Source organism: Rhinopithecus roxellana, chromosome 10 (genome assembly GCF_007565055.1).
Source record: "Rhinopithecus roxellana isolate Shanxi Qingling chromosome 10, ASM756505v1, whole genome shotgun sequence".
Lineage (NCBI taxonomy): Eukaryota > Metazoa > Chordata > Mammalia > Primates > Cercopithecidae > Rhinopithecus > Rhinopithecus roxellana.
In genome coordinates, this window is record NC_044558.1 from 42089630 (window position 1) to 42110039 (window position 20410).

Consider the following 20410-nt stretch of genomic DNA (forward strand, 5'->3'; position numbering starts at 1 on the left):
TGGCCCAGAGTGTCCAGCTGCCAGCAGAAGGTTGTTGATGTAGCTCTCGAACATGTTGTCCATGTTGCTCCGAGCCATCTGCTGCTGCTGCAGGGGCCCCCACTTGGTCTACAGCATCTTGTTCTGCTACTCCAGGAACCGTACCTTGTTGATGAAGGAGGCAAACTTCTTGTTGAGGGTCTTGATCTGCTCCTTTACCTGGGGGCACACTGCTTGGATGTTGGGGTCCACCTCCAGGTTAAGGGGGCTCAATAGGCTCTGGTTGACCATGACAGCGGTAATGCCTCCCATACCGCTGGCCCTGTCAAAGCCTCTACCCAGGCCACCCTGGAAGATGCTGCTGCCCACTCAGGAGAAGCTTGAGGAGCTGATATGGGCACCAGGCCCACTCATGTAGGAACGGCTACTGAAGGCCCAGGGGCCAGAGGTGAACACCTTGTAGGACTTCTGGGTCACCCTGATGGACATGGTGGGGGCAGGAGTGAAGGCAGGCAGGCTGAGCCAGGCGGAGATTAGAGAAGGAGCAGAGAAGCCGCTTCTTGGTGATTATTTTTTTTTTAAAAGAATACTTTTGATCTGCGGTTGATTAAATTCATGGATGTGGAACCCCCATATAAGGAAGGCTGACTATACTTAACTGTAAATTGAGATACTCCCTTTAAAATGCAGAAGATGAAGAGTAAGAATTCATTATTATTCAACTTTACTTTGAAAAGTCTAGCTAACATAATAAAACCAGGAAAAGAATTAAGTTAGCAATAAGTATGGAAAAATAGTCAAAGTCATCACTACTTGTAGATAACAGAATTGCCTGGAAAATCAGAGGAAACCTATTAAAACTAGTAAGTGAGGTCAATAAATAGCCAAATATGACAGTCTTCCTAAGATGTGCATGTTACTTTATTGGAATGAAGTATTTGTAGGACAAACAAATTAAAAGATTGGAAAGATATTAAAAAATATTTTAAATGAAAAAGTAGCCTTGGAGTTTGAGACCAGCCTGGTCAACATAGTAAGGCCCCCCCATCTCTATAAAATATAAAAAAGAAATTAGCCAGGCATGGTGGTACACACCTGTGGTCCTAGCTACTTGGGAGGCTGAGGCAGGAGGCCCACTAGAGCCCAAGAGTTCGAGGCTGCAGTGAACTATGATCATGCCACTGCACTCTCGCCTGGGAGACAAAATGAGACCATGTCCCTGCCGTGCTGGCCACCCCCCAAAAAAGAAAAAGAAACAAAAGAAAAAAAAAGCAGTCTAACAGATATACATAAAATATTTATTATAAATATACATTGTCTTTTTAAACTATATATACTTGCTTCAAATATGAATTACTTCTGTGCAAGCCATGGTGGCTCACGTCTGTAATCCCAGCACTTTGGTAGGCCAAGACAGGTGGATCACTTGAAGCTAGGAGTTCAAGACCGCCTGGACAACATGGTTAAAACCCTGTCTCTACTAAAAGTACAAAAATTAGCTGGGTGTGGTGATGCATGCCTGTAATCCCAGTTACTAGGGAGGCTGAGGCACGAGAATCGCTTGAACCCAGGAGGTAGAGGTTGGAGTGAGCTGAGATCACGCCACTGCACTCCAGCCTGGGCAACAGAGCAAGTGCCTATCTCTTAAAAAAAAAAGAATTACTTTTAAAACCAGAAAATATACAGAAGTTAACCCCCAAAAAGGCATCTGGTCTGTTAAACACATAGTTTAACAGGCACATATGTGTACATATTTTTTTCAAAACAGATATAGCTGGTTATTTTGGAAACAAGTCTCATCCAGAAACGTTATTTGCTGCATTTAAAAATCATCTGAGGCTATTTGCATGTTTCTTTCCCAAACCCTCAATCCAGCCAAGTCCAGTTTTATCACCCAAGGTCCTTTCAGGATCCCAGACCTGGAGGCTGTAGAAGACAGCATTGAATACTAAGGGCAAAAGGATGGTGTTTACTTGTCCAGACTTTCTCTCACACACATACATATGTATGAAGAAAAACATTCACTGCATTTTTTTTTTTTTTTTAGAGATGGGATCTCACTCTGTTGCCCAGGCTAGAGTGCAGTGGTGTGATCATAGCTCACTGTAGCCTTGAACTCCTGGGCTCAAGTGATCCTCTGGGCTTAGCCTGACAAGTTGCTGGGACCACAGGCATGTGCCTCTACACCAAACTATTTACTGCATTATTAATGGCTACAGTAAGAATACTAGTAACAACCTAAATATGTACAGCTGAATATCTCAGAAAATTACAGTACTTTTATACTCTGACATAGTATGAAAAAATATGGTAAAACCTAGATGAATTTTTAAAAATCTAAGAAATATTAATTTTAAAACTCTCAGTATAAGCCGGGCACAGTGGATCACACCTGTAATCCCAGCACTGTGGGAGGCTGAGGGGGCGGATCACGAGGTCAGGAGATAGAGACTAGCCTGGTCAATATGGTGAAACCCCATCTCTACTAAAAATACAAAAATTAGCAAGGCGTGGTGGCACAAGCCTGTAGTCCCAGCTACTTGGGAAGCTGAGGCAGAAGAATTGCTTGAACCCAGAAGGCGGAGGTTACAGTGAGCCATGATCGCGCCACTGCACTCCAGTCTGGGTGAGAGTGAAACTCCATTTCAAAAAAAAAAAAAAAATCCTCTCAGTATAATGTATAAATGAAATCAATCATATTATGTTAAAAAACAAATATGTGTGTGTATACAAATATGTGGGTGTACGTTTGTATATATGTATGTATCCATAAAGATGCATAGAAAAATGTCTGGTAGGATATATACCAAAACTGTTACACTAGTCAGTGGGATAAAAAGGGACTTTTACCTTTAACTCTCTAATATAAATCAGTATTTGATTATTTTTTGAGACTGAACCTTTTATTTACTTGTAAAATTTTTAAAATGAAGAAACTCAGCATTGAAGGTTGAAAATAAATCCTGGCTGGGCACAGTGGCTCATGCCTGTAATCCCGCCACTTTGGGAGGCCAAGGTGGGTGGATCACCTGAGGTCAGGAGTTCGAGACCAGCTTGGCCAACATGATGAAACCCCGTTTTCTATTAAAAATACAAAAAATTAGCTGGATGTGGTGGGGCACGCCTGTAATCCCAGCTACTCAGGAAGCTGAGGCAGGAGAATCACTCGAACCCGGGAAGTGGAGGTTGCAGTGAGCCGAGATTGCGCCATTGTACTCCAGCTTGGGCAACAAGAGTGAAATTCCATCTCAAAAAAAAAAAAATCCTATTAGTAGCATTTTAATTTTTATGTATTTATAAAGGAAAAAATTAATATAAAACTTACAGTAACTGCAAGTACACTTTCCTCTTCTAATGCAGACTGTATTCTGTCTCTGGGGAAAAATAATACAAAATAAAAAAGCCTTATTTCACATGAATATAATGAATTCACCACTGAGCATCTGAGAGAAGGAAACTCTGGCTAACTTCTTTTTAAATTTTTTTTATTATTTATTTTTTCAAATATGTATACCTGTATTTTTGTAAACAAAAATGGGACAACATGCCGGGCACAGTGGCTCATACCTGTAATCCCAGCACTTTGGGAGGCTGAGACAGGCAGAGATCATCTGAGGTCAGGAGTTTGAGACCAGCCTGGCCAACAACAGAGTGAAACCCCGTCTCTACTAAAAATACAAAAATTAGGCAGGGCACAGTGGGTCACGCTTGTAATCTCAGCATTTTGGGAGGCCGAGGCAGGTGGATCACCTGAGGTCAGGTGTTCGAGACCAGCCTGGCCAACATAGTGAAATACTGTCTCTACTAAAAATATAAAAATTAGGCCAGGTACGGTGGCTCACACCTGTAATTCTAGCACTTTGGGAGGCCAAGGTGGGTGAATCACCTGAGTGAGGTCAGGAGTTTGAGACCAGTCTGGCCAACATGGCAAAACCCTGTCTCTACTAAAAATACAAAAATTAGCTAGGCGTGTTGGCAAGCGCATGTAATCCCAGCTACTCGGGAGGCCAAGACAGGAGAATCACTTAAACCTGGGAGGCAGAGGTTGCAGTGAGCCGAGATCACACCACTGCACTCCAGCCTGGGCAACAGAGCGAGACTCCATCTCAAAAATAAAAATAAAATAAAAATACAAAAATTAGCTAGGCATGGTGGCCAGCATCTGTAATGCTAGCTACTCAAGAGGCTGAGGCAGGAGAATCACTTGAACCTCACAGGCGGAGGTTGCAGTGAGCCAACGTTGTGCCACTGCACTCCAATGTGAGCGACAGAGCAAGACTCTTTTTCAAAAACAAAAACAAAAAATGGCGGAGGGGACATCATTTATACATTAACATGAAATTCAGTTTTCATATAACAATATGTCATGAATATCTTTCCATGTCAATGAATATACACAAATGGCAATTTATTTATTTAAATTATTATTATTATTTTTGAGATGGAATCTCACTGTGTCACCCAGGCTGGAGTGCAGTAGCACGATCTCGGCTTGCAACCTCTGTCTCCAAGGTTCAAGTGATTCTCCCGCCTCAGCTTCCCAAGTAGCTGGGATTATAGGTGCCCACCACCATGCCTGGCTAATTTTTGTATTTTTAGTAGAGACAGGGTTCTACTACATTGGCCAGGCTAGTTTTGAACTCCTGACCTCAAGTGATCCACCTGCCTTGGCCTCCCAAAGTGCTGGGATTACAGGCCTGAGCCACTGCGCCCAGCCCACAAGTGGTAATTTAAAATGTCTGCAAGTTATTCTGGTTGTAACAGAGCTGCTGTAATTCATTTAACCAATTCCTTAGTAGTAGTTTTTAATTTTTTGAGATTTAAAAGTTGTATTCATATGTGGTTGTATATATTTCTCATTATTTCCTTAGGTTAAATTTCTGGGCACAAAATTCCTAGATTCAAGGATATGTACATGGTATAATCTTTGTCTTCTGGAAAATTTGGTTAACTTCTTTCAAACTTCCATAATACATGAAGTCTAACTTTCAGCTCTTTTCTTAATTTAGCCTAAGTATTGCAATATTTTTAGTACTTTCCTTAAGTCTTTACACACATCCAATTTTGTTAACTACCAGCTTTATGATCTGGTATCTTCCTTTTCCCTCATAACTCACTCTTGACAACTAAAGTATTAGAAACGATAAGCATCAAAAGTAGTAAAACCTATTTCCAAGCACGACCTACCCTAACTTTTAAATTAATCTGCTTTTTGGTTTATTACCTTATGTTTATTTCACTTAAGAATTCTAGACGCCATTACCTATACAAAGAAGCCAGCAGCCTCCATGTGACCATCTCCTGTTGAAGAAGCCAGAGCATACTGGCTGTTTTTGAAAATTTTTGAAGTCCAGGTGTTGCTCGACTCACTATTTTACTCAGTATATTCACCTAAATAAAAAACACAGACGTAAAGAGGTTAATTTTCTACAATTTTGAGTCACAGATAAGTTTGTATTTGAACAGAGTGCTAAAATAATTGTATATAATAAGTGTATATTATAAAATTGCCTTCTCTATTTTGTCTTTTTAAATTAAATGTAATGTGATGTTCCCACTAGAAATGGATCTAATTTGGAACAAGGTGTGTTTATCTGAGTATATATATGTCTAACATACTCTTGATTTCAGATCCAACAGTGGCAGAGATGGGATTTTTTTTCTCCCTGTATATCTACCCAGAGGATAAGTTAAATCAAACCTATAACTGAAAAAATCATAACATAAGCCAACATTTTAGCAATTGAAATTTAAAAAGTTATTTTAAAATTATGTTTGAAAAATTTGTATCAGGTAACTAATCAAGAAAGATATTTTCCTAAGATTGGCACCAGAAACATTATCATTTCTAAACAAAACTTCACCAAAGTCCTTCCTCATTCCAAAATAGTGGTCTTAAACCTTTTCAGAGGCTGGGCACAGTGACTCACACTTGTAACCCTAGCACTTTGGGAGGCCGAGGTAGGTGGATTGCTTGAGGTCAGGAGTTCGAGACCAGCCTGGCCAACATGGTGAAACCCCATCTCTACTAAAAAATAAAATAAAAAATTAGCCAGGCGTAGTGGTGCGTGCCTGTAATCCCAGTTACTCGGGAGGCTAAGGCAGGAGAATCACTTGAACCCAGGAGGCAAAGGTTGCAGTGAGCAGAGATCCTGCCACTGTACTCCAGCCAGGGCAACAGAGCGAGACTCTGTCTGGGGAGAAAAACAAAAACAAAAACAAAAACACCTTTTCAGGACTGAGGCACATGTGAAAAGGCATGAATGGTCCCCCTATAAACACACACACAATTATTCACCAGGAGGTTTAACGACCCAGGGTAAAGAAAACTGACCCAGGGTAAAGAAAACCGTTCTCAAAGGTTATTAACAGTACCTCATTATCTTGTCAAGGGAATTAAGGAACAAGATTACTCTCATTCAGAACACCACAATGGGTTTTCCCACCCCTTAATAAGTATTCACAAAGTAATGTTACTACTGTCTTAAGACTAGTACTTCATAAAAGTGTTATCTGCACTTCATTCATTACATTCTCAGTTGGAATCCTTGACTCCAGTGATTCACTATGTGATCATTATTGCTTTTGTTATTTAGTGAAGCTACTGCATTTATAATAGAACAATTCAGAGGTCAATTATGAAAACATGAAATGATAAAAAGTTGTCTATTACTATTATTTCAATTACTACTGAATGCAGTATTTTCTTGAAGTCTTTCCTCTTTCTAAATATAGACTTCTTTAGTGCAGTTTTATTTTATTTTGAGACGGACGAGTCTCACTCTGTTGCCTAGGCTGGAGTGCAGTGGCAGAATCTCAGCTCACTGCAACCTCCGCCTCCCAGGTTCAAGCGATTCTCCCACCTCAGCCTCCCAAGTAGCTGGGATTACAGGTGCCCACCACCACACTTGACTAATTCTTTTGTATTTTTAGTACAGATGGGGTTTCACCATGTTGGCCAGACTGGTGATGAACTTCTGACCTCAGGTAATCCACCTAACTCGGCCTCCCAAAGTGCTAAGATTACAGGTGTGAGCCACTGCACCTGGCCTAGTTTTAGATGCACAGCAAAATGGGGCAGGAAGCAGAGTACCCAAATATCTCTTCCTCCACACAAGCACAGCCTCCCTCACCATCAATATCTAACATTAGAATGGTACATCTGTTACAACCGAGGAGCCTATATTGATACATCATTATCCCCCAAAGCCCATAGTTTACATTAGGATTCATTCTTGGTGGTGTACATTCCATGAATTACGACAAATGTACACTGACATGTGTCTCTCATTATAGCATAAAGAGTAGTTCCAATGCCTTAAAAATCTTGTGTTCTACCTATTCGTTGCTCCCTCCTCACTAACTCCTGGCAACCGATGATCTTGTCACTGTTTCCAAGTTTTGCCTTTTCCAGAATGTCATATAGTTGTAATCATATAATACGTAGCCTTTTCAAATTGGCTTCTTTCACTTAGCAATATGCATTTAAGGTTTCTCCATGTTTTTTCATGGCTTGATAGCCAGTTTCTTTTCAGCATTGAATAATGTTTCACTGCTCAGATGTACCAGTTCATTCATTTACCTACTGAAGGATATCTTGGTTGCTTTCAAGTTGTTATGAATAAAACTGTAATAAACGTCTGTGTAGGTTTTTGTGTACACACAGTTTTCAACTCACCTGGGTAAATATCAAGGAGTTTGCTGGATCATATGACAATAGTATGTTTAGTTTTGTATGAAACTGCAGATTGCCTTCCAAAGTAGCTATAGCTGTTTGCATTTCCACCAGCAATGAATGATAGTTCCTGTTGCTCCACATCCTCTCCAGCATTTGGTGGTGTCCTTTGGATCTTCATCATTCTATTTCTTTGTTTGTTTGTTTTTGCAGAGATAGGGTTTTGCTATGCTGCCCAGGCTGGTCTTGAACTCCTGGCCTCAAGTGATCCTCCTGCCTCAGCCTCCCAAAGTGTTGGGATTACTGGCGGAAGCCACAGCACTGGCCTGGATCTTCATCATTCTAATAGGTATGTTGTAGTATCTCTATTTTAATTTGCAATTCTCTAATGACATATGATGTGAAGTATCTTTTCTTTTTTTTTTTTTGAGATGGAGTCTCGCTTTGTCACCCAGGCTGGAGTGCAGTGGCTCAATCTTGGCTCACTGCAACTTCCACCTCCCAGGTTCAAGCGATTCTCCTGTCTCAGGCTCCCAAATAGCTGGGATTACAGGTGCCCACCACCACATCTGACTAATTCTGTATTTTAGTACAGACAGGGTTTCACCATGTTGGCCAGGCTGGTCTCAAAACTCCTGACCTGCAGTGATCCGCCCATCTCGGCCTCCCAAAGTGCTAGGATTACAGGCATGAGTCACTGCGCCTGGTGGATGCATTTTTCATATGCTTATTTGCCATCTGTATATCTTCTTTGGTGAGGTGCCTGTTCCCATCTTTTGTTCATTTTTTAACTAGATTGTTCATTTTCTTATTGTTGAGTTTTATTTTGTTTAAGTTCCAGGATAAATGTGCAGGATGTGCAGGTTTGTTACATAGGTAAACATGTGCCATGGTGGTTTGCTGTACCTGTCAACTCATCAACTAGGTATTAAAACCAGCATGCATTAGCTATTCTTCCTGATGCTCTCCCTCCCCTTACCCCCCTTCTTATTGTTGAGTTCTAAATATGCCTTGTATATTTCAGATTTTCCTTGAGACAGGGTCTACTCTGTCACCCTGGCTGGAGTGCAGTGGTGTGATCACAGCTCACTATACCCTCAAACTCTGGGGCTCAGGCAATCCTCCCACCTGAGCCTTCCAAGTAGACAGAACCATAGGTGCATAGCGCCATGCTTGGCAAATGTATTTCTTGTAGAGACAAGGCCTTCCCATGTTGCCCAGGTTGGTCTTGAACTGCTGGGCTCAAGTGATCCTTCTGCTTTGGCCTCCCAAAGCATTGGGATTACAGGTGTGAGCCATTGCATCAGGCTGGATTTTCCTTTTGTAAAGCAGCAGAATCCTTTTTTCTCCCAAAGAAATCTTATATGGGCCCTCAATATGTAAAATGCAGAGATGCTCTAGTTGACTTTCCCTCCATTCCTGCCACTGTTCCCCTAAGACATCTCCCTTAAACACTATGAAAATTAGGAGATTCATGCTGTTTATAAAAACTAAAAATACTGAAGTTTGACTAATGATGGACTGAAATTAGCTTACCTGACTACCACAGATGTTTTCATACTCTTCCACAAGATCAAAAACTGTACTCGAAGAGTGTTTCAGAAAAGACTGCAGGAAATCAGAAAACATACTCATGGATGCTAGAATACATAAAAAAAAAAAAAAGGAATAAAGAAAAGTTAAGTGACATACTTCTAGGTAATTGTTTGCTTTAAATTTTATTTATGTTTATTTATTTATTTTTTGAGATGGAGTTTCACTCTTGCTGTCCAGGGTGTAGTGCAATGGCATGGTCTCAGCTCACTGCAACCTCCACCTCCCAGGTTCAAGTGATCCTCCTGCCTCAGCCTCCCAATTAGCTGGGATTAAAGGCATGCACCACCATGCCCGGCTACTTTTTGTATTTTTAGTAGAGATGGGGTTTCATCATATCGGCCAGGCTGGTCTCAAACTCCTGATCTCAGGTGATCTGCCCGCCTCAGCCTCCCAAAGTGCTGGCATTACAGGCATGAGCCACCGCACCCAGCCTGTTTGAAAACTGAAATAGCTACAAGTCTTTTATAAATTCTCTGCTATACTAAAAAAAAATTTTTTTGTTTTTGAGACAGAGTCTCACTCTATCACCCAGGCTGGAGTACAGTGGCGTGATCTCAGCTCACTGCAACCTCCACCTCCCAGGTTCAAGCGATTCTCCTGCCTCAGCCTCCCGAGTAGCTGAGACTATAGGCGCATGCCACTATGCCTGGCCAATTTTTGTATTTTTAGTAGAGATGAGGTTTCACTGTGTTAGCCAGGATGGTCTCGATTTCCTGACCTCATTATCAGCCTACCTTGGCCTCCCAAAGTGCTGGGATTACAGGTATGAGCCACCACACCTGGCCTTAAAATTTTTTTTAATTGGCAAGATACATATAATACAAAATTTATCTTAATCATTTTTCTTCTTCTTTTTTTCTTTTTAAGAAAGGGGGCTCTTGCTCTGTCACCTAGGCTGGAGTACAGTGGCGCAATCATAGCTCACTACAGCCTCAAACTCCAAGGTTCAAGCGATCCTCCCATCTCGGCCTCCCCAGTAGCTGGGCCTATAGGTATATACCAGCCACCATGCCCAGCTAATTGTTTATTAGTCTGTAGAGAGAGTCTTGCTAACTCCTGTCTCAGCATCCCAAAGTGGTAGGATTAAAGGCATGAACCACTAACCCTGGCTTAATCATTTTTAAGTGTATAGTTCAGCGTCAGTAAGTACATTCACATTGTTGTGCTACCATCACCACTATGTATCCACAGAACTATTTTCATCTTGTGAAACTGAAACTCTGTACTTAATAAACATTAACACCCCACTCCCACTTACCGCAGCCCCTGACAACCATCCATCTACTTTCTGTTTCTACACGTTTTGACTCTTCTAAATATCTCATGTAAGTGGAACCATAGAGTATTGCCCTTTTGTGACTGGCTTATTTCACTTAGCATAATGTTCTCAAGGTTCATCCATGCTGTAGCATGTGTCAGAATGTCCTTCGTTTTTGGCTGAATAATATTCCATTGCATGTATAGATCACATTTTGTTCCCCCCATTCATCTATCAACAGGTACTTGGCTTGCTTCCACCTTCTGGCTACTATGAATCATGCTATGAACATGCATATACAATTATCTCTGAGACTCTGCTTTCAAAGTAGATATATATATATATATCTTTTGGATATATACCCAGAGGCAGGTTTGCTGGATCATATGGTAATTGTATTTTTAATTTTTTGAGGAACTGCCATACTGTTTTCCATAGCAGCTGTACTATGTTACATTCCAACCAATAGTGCACAAGGATTTGAATTTCTCCACATTGTTGTCAATACTTGTTATTTTCTGGGTTTTTGTTGTTGTGTTGTTTGTTTTCTAGTAGCCATACTAATGGGTGTAAGGCAGTATCTCGTATCTCACTGTAGTTCTGATTTGGATTTTCCTAACGATTAGTGACATTTGAGTATATTTTCATGTGCTTATTGGTCATTTGTGTATCCTCTTTAGAAAAGTGTCTACTCTATTTCTTTCTTTCTTTATGTATTTTTTGAGACGAAGTTTTGCTCTTGTTGCCCAGGCTGGAGTGCAATGGCGTGATCTTGGCTCACCACAACCTCCGCCTCCTGGGCTCAAGCGAGTCTCCTGCCTCAGCCTCTCGAGTAGCTGGGATTACAGGCATTTGCCACCATGCCCGGCTAATTTTGTATCTTTAGTAGAGACAAGGTTTCTCCATGCTGGTCAGGCTGGTCTCGAACTCCCAACCTCAGGTGATCCACCCACTTCAGCCTCCCAAATTGCTGGGATTACAGGCATCAGCCACTGCATCCAGCCTGTGTCTATTCTATTTCTTTGCTCATTTTTAAATTGGGTTGATTTTTTTGTTGTTGAGTTGTAGCAGTTTTTCATACATTTTGTATATTAACCCCAATCAGATATGATGTGCAAATATTTTCTCTCATTCTGTGGGGTTGCCTTTTCACTTTACTGATTGTATCCTTTCATGCACAGAAGTTTAAAATTTTGATGTAGCCCAATTTATCTAGTTTTTTATTTTGATAAAGGTCTTTTAAGATCTCAAAGATATACTACGTATTTTATAAACAATTACTTAAGAAATTGAGCCGGATTTAACAATACCTGAATTGTATTTTAAGCACACCATTACAAAGTAGTCGAGAAAGTTATAATACATACTAAATGGCATGTTCCACTCTGGGAAAATACAAGCACTTGGCCTAAGTAGAAAGTATTTTGAGTCACTTAATATGAGTACCTATTTTTGACAGACACTACAAGAAAGTAGTAGTTACCAAAGTGTTAAGAGCAGGGCTCTAGAGCCAAACTGCTTAGTTTCAAATCCTGATACCACCACTTCCTAGCCAGGTGGTTTGAGGTAAGTTACTTAACCACTTTGAGCAGTAGTTTCCTTTTCTCTAAAACGGGAATAATTATTGTACCTATTTAATGGACCACCATAAGGATTACATGAGTTAATGCTTGTACAGTGGTCATAACACTATCCGAAAAAACATAACAGTATTAGGGTCCAGGACAAAACAAAACACATCAACAATGTTAGTTTAAGAACTAAACCAAAGAAAGAGATGCACTTTCAACAGCACAAATAAGAAAAAAATTACAATATGAGACTTGTCTAACTGGCTGCTATTTATATTAAAAGATAAAATGGCAAGATGCTGCTCTGATTGAGAACTAAGGTGATAACAACCTTCTAGTGATACGGTATTAAACACCGTAGCCATAACCACAACTAATTAGCTTAATGAAAAATATATTATAGACAGCAGACCACATGAAGACACAGGAGGAAGACAGTCATCTGTAAGCTAAGAGAAGAGGCTTCAGAGAAAACCAACCCTGCCAAGACCTTTACCTCAGACATCTAGCCTCCAGAATTGTGAGAAAATAAATTTCTGTTGTTGCCTATAATCCCAGCACTTTGAGAGGCTGAGGTGGTAGGATCACTTGTGTCCAGGAGTTTGAGAGCAGCCTGGGCAACATAGTGAGACCCTGTCTCTACAAAGAAATAAAAAATTAGGTTGGGCACAGTGGCTTACACCTGTAATCCCAGCACTTTGGGAGGCTGAGGAGGGCGGATCACTTGAGGTCAGAGTTCGAGATCAGCCTGGCCAACATGGTGAAACCCCTCTCTACTAAAAATACAAAAATTAGCCAGGTGTGGTGGTGGGCACCTGTAATCTCAGCTACTCGGGAGACTGAGGCAGGAGACTGAGGTGGATCACCCATGGTCAGGGGTTTGAGACCAGCCTGGCCAACATGGCGAAACCCCATTTCTACTAAAAATACAGAAAACAGCCGGGTGTGGTAGCACGTGCCTATAATCCCATCTACTCAGGAGACTGAGACAGGAGAATCACTTAAACCTGGGAGGCGGACGTTGCAGTGAACCAAGATCCCATTACTGCACTCTAGCCTGGGCGACACAGTGAGACTCTGTCTCAAAAAAAAAAAAAAAAAAATTATCTGGGCATGGTGGTACATGCCTGCAGTCCCAACTACTTAGGAGGCTGAGGCTGCAGAATTGCTTAAGCCTGGGAAGTTAAGGCTGCAGTGAGCCATGCTTGTGCCACTGCATGTAGCCTGGGTGACACGGTGAGATTTTTTTTTTTTTTTTTTTGATGGAGTCTCGTTCTGTAGCCCAGGTTGGAGTGCAATGGCGCAATCTCAGTTCACTGCAACCTCCGCCTCCCGGTTCAAGTGATTCTCCTGCCTCAGCATCTCCAGTAGCTGGGATTACAAGCGTGCGCCACAATACCCAACTAATTTTTGTATTTTTAGTGGAGACGGGGTTTCACCATGTTGGCCAGGCTAGTCTTGAACTCCTGACCTCGTGATCCGCCCACCTCAGCCTCCCAAAGTGCTAGGATTATAGGTATGAGCCACCACACCCGGCAACAGAGTGAGATTCTTGTCTCAAAAAACACACACACACAAATTTGTTGTTTAAGCTACTCTCTCAAGAAAAAAAGCCAGAAAGAAAGAAAAGAAAGAGAAAAACATGGCCAGGCACAGTGGCTCACACCTGTAATCCCAGCACTTTGGGAGGCCGAGACGGACAGATCATGAGGTCAGGAGATCGAGACCATCCTGGCTAACATGGTGAAACCCCGTCTCTACTAAAAATACAAAAAAAATTAGCTGGGTGTGGTGGCGGACACCTGTAGTCCCAGCTACTCGGGAGGCTGAGGCAGGAGAATGGCATGAACTCAGGAAGTGGAGCTTGCAGCGAGCCGAGATTGCGCCACCGCACTCCAGCCTGGGCAACTGAGCAAGACTCCGTCTCCAGAAAAAAGGAAATAAAAAAAGAAAGAAAAAAACATAATGATGTTCAGAAACAGGAAGAGATATTTCCTTGATCTTAGTGAAGTGAAAAGCTACTTGTCACAAAGCTCAAAGACATTTTACCAGCTTCTCCAGGATCATCCTCACGTAACATAACAGCACTGATAGTTACATCTTCTGTTACACTGTGAGGCTCTGTGTTTGTGAAGAGCCCGGAACGCTGTGATGAAAATGCAGCTGCCCAGTTACTGTCATCCAGATTGGTAACCTTAAAAAAAAAACAAAAAAGTAAAAATACAGAAAAGTGATGGAGTTATTGTCACTGAGTGGATACTTTAAAAGCAAGTAAGATTTCTAAAAATTATATGTATGTATGTGTTTTTTTTTTTTTTTCTTGAGATAAGGTCTGGATCTGTTGCCCAGGCTGGAGTGCAATGGCACGATCACAGCTCAATGCAACATTTGCCTCTCAGGCTCAAGCCATCCTCCCACTTCAGCCTCCCAAGTAGCTGGGACTACAGGCACGTGCTACCACGCCTGGCTAATTTTTGTATTTTTAGTAGGGACAGGGTTTCACCATGTTGGCCAGGCTAGTCTCAAACTCCTGGCCTCCTGTGATCCACCTGCCTCAGCCTCCCAAAATGCTGGGATTACAGATGTGAGCCACCATGCCTGGCTGCTATAGTGTACTTTTTTTTTTTTTTTTTTTTTTTGAGACAGAGTCTCGCTCTGTCTGTCGCCCAGGCTGGAGTGCAGTGGCGCAATCTCCGCTCACTTCAAGCTCCACCACCTCCCGGGTTCACGCCATTCTCCTGCCTCAGCCTCCCAAGAAGCTGGGACTACAGGCGCCCGCCACCGTGCCCGGCTAATTTTTTTGCATTTTTAGTAGAGACGGGGTTTCACCGTGCTCGCCAGGATGGTCTCAATCTCCTGACCTCGTGATCCACCCGCCTCGGCCTCCCAAAGTGCTGGGATTACAGGCATGAGCCACCACACCCAGCCTATAGTGTATTTTTAACACTTAGGTGAAGTCATTCTGCATCACAGCTTACATAACATTTCTTTTGCTATTTTCAATACTGTTCCATAGTGATTCCTAAAGAGTATCTCATCTACCTTTTCCAGTTTTCTCTTTTATCCTCTTTAATACATTTTATCTCTTCCTTATGATACTCTGCATCTATTACCCTCTGATTCCTACTCTTGTATGCTTCAAAACAGGGATCAGATTTTATAGCCATCAGCAACCAACCACAGCATGTATTTCTTCTGGTCAGCAAACTGACAGATTAAAACATCTTATTTGCATCTAAAGGTTGCTGGTGTCACAGTTTCCATCTGTGATATCAGATGCATAAGGTTTTCAGTTTTTTTAATGTCTAATTAATTATTTCAATCCATATAACCTAAAGTTACTTTTATGATGATTCTGACTCAATATTCATTAAAAGGCTTTTACATCAAATGTTATACTTTTATAAAAAGGGAGAAGTTCTTTTTTCTCTTTTTTTTTTTTTTTCTTTTGCAATCACAGGTCACTGCAACCTCTGCCTCCTGGATTCAAGCAATTCTCACACCTCAGCCTCCCGAGTAGCTGGGATTACAGGCGTAAACCACCACTCCCAGCTAATTTTTTTATTTTTAGTAGAGACAGGGTTTCATCATGCTAGCCACGCTGGTCTCAAACTCCTGACCTCTGGGAAGCCAAGGCGGGAGAATCACTTGAGGTCAGGAGTTCAGGGGGTGCTGAGATTACAGGTGTGAGCCACCACACTTGACCCAAAAGGAGTTCTTAGTCCTATTTTTCTACATACCATGGAGAGATTTCCGAAGAACCCTGAAGACTGTGTAAGTCGGGGTGACCTCCCTCCTGTTCCAAGAATGCAGGAAATATCTGGCTGCCTTAGTAAGCTTCGGCTCGTTGGGGTAACTATAAACAAAAGGTTGGTAGAAAGAACCTAAAGTGTGTGAGCATTCATTATCAAAACAAAGCAAACAAACAATGAAGAATAAATTTTTACTGTACTCTAACCAAATAAATACTTTAGACTCTAACCAAATAAATACTTTAAATGTTAACATTTCCATGATACAAGGATTTAACTTATTTTTCTAAATTTGAGCTGTAAGTACTACTGAGCCTAACAGGAAAAATTTTACTGCAATTACAGATGCTTTCACTATAGCATAACTGAGCAGTTAAAGCCACTAATCAGTCAATGGATTCTTCATATTTTAATTTTATAAGGCATACCAAGGCAGTGTAGTACAGTGGGCATAAACTTTGGAGTAAACAGATCATTGTTTGAATCCCAGTTCCGTTATTTACATACCTTTTTTTTTTTTTCCTGAGATAGAGTCTTGTTCTGTCGCCCCAGCTGGAGTACAGTGGCACAATCTCAGCTCACTGCAACCTCTGCCTCCTGGGTTCAAGCAATTCTCCTGCCTCAGCCTCCTGATTAGCTAGGATTACAGGCATGCGCCACCACGCCAGCTAATTTTTGTATTTTTAGTAGAGACAGGGTTTCACCTTGGCCACGCTGGTCTTGAACTCCTGGCCTTAAGTGATCCGCCCACCTTGGCCTCCCAAAGTGTTGAGATTATAGGCATGGGCCACTGCATCCAGCCTATTTACATACTTATTGCCTATATTAGTTAACTTCTCTAAGTCTCGCGTTCAGTTTCGGTAAAATAGAGCTAACGATACCTATGTCATAGTTACTGTGTGTTTATGGAAAGTACAGTACCTTGTACATGGCAAGAGTTCAAACAAATAATAACTGCAATGATTATTATTAGTGTTTATTGATATTGTAACCAAATACTATACTTATTATGTTACAATAAATGTTAGTTGCTATTATAATTATCATTATTATTATTAAATGCTTTAAAAGCAAAAAAGTCTTACAAGGCTGTCGAAATGAGCTGGGAGTTCGAGGGATAACCTGGTTTCTTGGTGTAGTATTACCAAAATTTTCATCTTGAGATGCCTGAACTGTACAATGAGTTAAGAAAAGTTTTCCATGTAGAAAAGAGATCATTAAAATGAGAATTAACCATCTTTTTACTATACAAATTATGTGAATACATTTTTCAAGAACAAGGTATTTTATGGCTACCATTTTTCAATGCAAAGGCTAAATAATTCATTCCTTCTGCCATTTAAATTCTCAGACGTCAGTCTTAGATAACTACACACTGAACTAAATGTTTTTAGTCAGTTTTCAAATAATAAAAATCTCAGCAGAAGCTAACCACAATATGATGTCAGCACTAAGAAATATCTTTATTTTTGCCGGGCGCGGTGGCTCAAGCCTGTAATCCCAACACTTTGGGAGGCCGAGACGGGCGGATCACGAGGTCAGGAGATCGAGACCATCCTGGCTAGCACGGTGAAACCCCGTCTCTACTAAAAAAATACCAAAAAAACGAGCCGGGCGAGGTGGCGGGCGCCTGTAGTCCCAGCTACTCGGGAGGCTGAGGCAGGAGAATGGCGTAAACCCGGGAGGCGGAGCTTGCAGTGAGCTGAGATCCGGCCACTGCAATCCAGCCCGGGTGACAGAGCGAGACTCCGGCTCAAAAAAAAAAAAAAAAAAAAAAAAAAAGAAAGAAATATCTTTATTTTTAAGGAAATATAATCTTATTAAATTTTTGCATTATATTTACCAAATGACAGCTCTGTGGAGTGAAAAACATTTCTACAGGACTTTATTATAGCTAACACTTAATACTCTTATAAAAAGAAAATTGTACAACACTGATTCCAAACATGTTACAATTTTTATAATGATGCTTAAATCGCAAAGGATACTTAAAACTCTTTTTTGAGCACTCTGTTTCCGTGCAGTCCGTGTCACCTCTGCCTCCCGGATTACAGGGGATGATATATCTCCAAAGCCACTCCTAAAGTAGTATAATCAAGCTTATATAAGTGAAATGAGAATATAGCATTTGTAAAGAATTTTATCATCACAGCTGGAGTAAAGGACCCTAAGTAAGTTAAGATATAGGTCATTCCAGTAGCCAAGTCTTGGATCTTTTGCTGAGAATGCACTCGTGGCTCCAAATCCTGCTTATTCTTCAAAGTCTTACTCAAATCTTACCTGCACAAAGACTTCTCTGACTTTCTAGTACTCACTATGTTCTTTTTTCCTAAGGAATTATTTCAACACTTGGAATCTATATTATAACACTGTTTTAGGTAATTGCTTCATAAAAGTGAATCTTATTTCCCTTGCTGGATTGAGGAGTTACCTAATTGCAGGAATTCTCTCTTAAAAGATTTTCTGCAGAATCCAAAATGCTTTAAACCATGGGTACTATTAAAAAACAAACAACAACAACAACCAGACAACCACCACCACCAGACAACAACAACAACCAGAGCTTGTGAGATAGAAGAGTAAGTAAAAGAATTCTGGTAAATTGTAGCAAAATGACCCTTCAAGTTATTTCAACCGAAGAGGTCTCCTGTCCCATCACAACACTCTCTGTCAGTTTCACTCAAAGGTCTAGAAACTAAATTGTGTGGACTAAAAGGCCTGTGTTTAAGACAAGAATCTAATATGCTTTTCCTCCACTTAAAACCTTCAGCAGGAAAGTATGGGAAACAACCACATAGAAACAATTTTAAACGTTTAATAATTAAAATTAAAAAACAAAACAAAACAAAAAAAAACCTTCAGATAGCTCTCTCAGGTTTATAGAAGTGCAAATTTCCTAAAATGATATTTACAATGTGACCCCAGTTTAGGCGTTCAGTCTTCTATTCCGCCACAAACATCACTTTAAACATATACTGCATGTGACCACTGAGCTACATGTATTTTTGTTTTTCATATCCTAGCACCTTTGAATATGTTTCTTTTACAAAGACCTACATTTGCCCCCTTGGGCACCTGGTCAACAACTAATTACTCCTTAAAGGCCTCAGGTAGGCTGGAGATACACAGAGGCAGGCTGGCAATTCGGTTCTTGTATTTATTAGCTTCCTAACTTTCAGCAAGTTCCTTAACCTCTTTTAGTCTCAGTATTATATATGAAAAAGGGATAACAGTACCTATCCTCATAGGATTGTTCTTGTTCTGAAGATTAAATAAACTGATAATATATATTCAAAGGCAATAATGGCAGTCACATAGTAGGTACTCAATGTTTGGAGTACGAATAATGTACCATTATTATGCAAAGACCAGCTAGAAAGTTACCTCCCTTGAGAGGTCTTTCTGATAGAGTGACAGGGAGACTTAATCGCCCCCAAACACTTATCACTTTATACCGCTTGGTTGTCTCCACTACACAACTAATTCCCCGAGGTGAAGGATCTTGAATAACTGATCTTTGTTGCAGGCGGCTAGCACAGTACCCAGATCATAGAGGGAACTCAGTATCTGATGCTGGCACTTGTAATCAGAAAGTCTGAGCTGAGATCCCAGTATCTTCACTGACTAGCTTTGTGATCTCAGGCTGGTCACTTAGCATTTCGAACGCCGGGCTACCTACCCCGCCCACCCCAGGAGCGATCAGCGTTGCTGCCCCAAAGCGCCAATAGATCGCAGAACGTAGTTGGAATGTAGGGGACCATTATGATCCGTACCCCACCCCGACGCAGGCCAAGCGGCCTTTCCCCATTTGTAGACAAATTTCCCGGCATGGGGAAGGAGTCTTAGGGGAAGCACCCGGGACCTCCTTGGCTTCTTCTGGGAGTCTAGTTTCACCTATTTCGTTTCGCCAACAGGCGAGAGGGGCAAGGCTTTGGGCTCAGCTGCCATCATCAGAACTGACCTGTCCATGGCTAAAGCCTTTTCCACACAGAATAAACGTTGGCTCCAGTTCAGCTACCGCGTTTTAGCCTTCCCGCTCTCCGGAAGCAAGCCCTTCGACCCGGAAGCAGTCTCTCCCTAAAACAGCCCCACAGAAAAGGGGTAGGGGAGAAGAAACGACGTTCCCATCTAGCGCGTGCGCCACTTCAGCCTACAGGTGCAGGCCCGGTGGGCGCAGGCGCAAAAGTTTGCCAATGTGTGCCTGGCTGGACCAGACAGGACCGGGGGCGGGAGCTGGTTGCGTTTAGTCCAGACGCCTTGCGGCCGCTTCGCCTGACCAACGTCTGTGGGCGTGGAACAGGCCCTGGGTTCTCCTACTGGGAAAAATGAAGCATGTTGATAGCCTGGAAAAACGTGAAGTCATTTCCTGGTATTTTCTGTCAGAAAGCGCCTGTTCTTGGAATTCAGATGCGTGGGCTCTGCCCCACACCTCGGGAATCTCTTATCTCTCTCCCTACACTCAGTCCTTTGTTCTCTAGCCCCCTGAAGTTTTTGAAACTATTTTCCATAACTGCTATTTGTTCTTTACATGGTATTCTTTCCTATCAAGGAGAAACAGTTCACCTGTATTAAAAAGTAG

At 41.5% G+C, this 20410-nt stretch overlaps 1 protein-coding gene across 3 annotated transcripts in view; it reads right to left on the minus strand.

The window, feature by feature from the left end:
* Window positions 1-19915, minus strand: part of NUP107 (nucleoporin 107) — a 61373-nt gene extending 41458 nt beyond the window's left edge. For 2 of the 3 annotated variants that reach the window (XM_030939552.1, XM_010358753.2), the window contains exons 1-8: window positions 19793-19915; window positions 17820-17911; window positions 16917-17003; window positions 15820-15935; window positions 14129-14273; window positions 9191-9294; window positions 5243-5370; window positions 3305-3353 (exon numbers count right to left, since the gene is read on the minus strand). In XM_030939552.1, the coding sequence (XP_030795412.1) occupies window positions 3305-3353; window positions 5243-5370; window positions 9191-9294; window positions 14129-14273; window positions 15820-15935; window positions 16917-17003; window positions 17820-17911; window positions 19793-19800 (729 nt within the window). In that variant the 5' untranslated portion in view covers window positions 19801-19915. Of the gene's footprint in view, window positions 1-3304; window positions 3354-5242; window positions 5371-9190; window positions 9295-14128; window positions 14274-15819; window positions 15964-16916; window positions 17004-17819; window positions 17912-19792 lie in introns of all 3 variants that reach the window. The other variant, XM_030939551.1, reaches the window with a different exon arrangement.
* Between the last annotated feature and the right edge of the window lie 495 nt (window positions 19916-20410).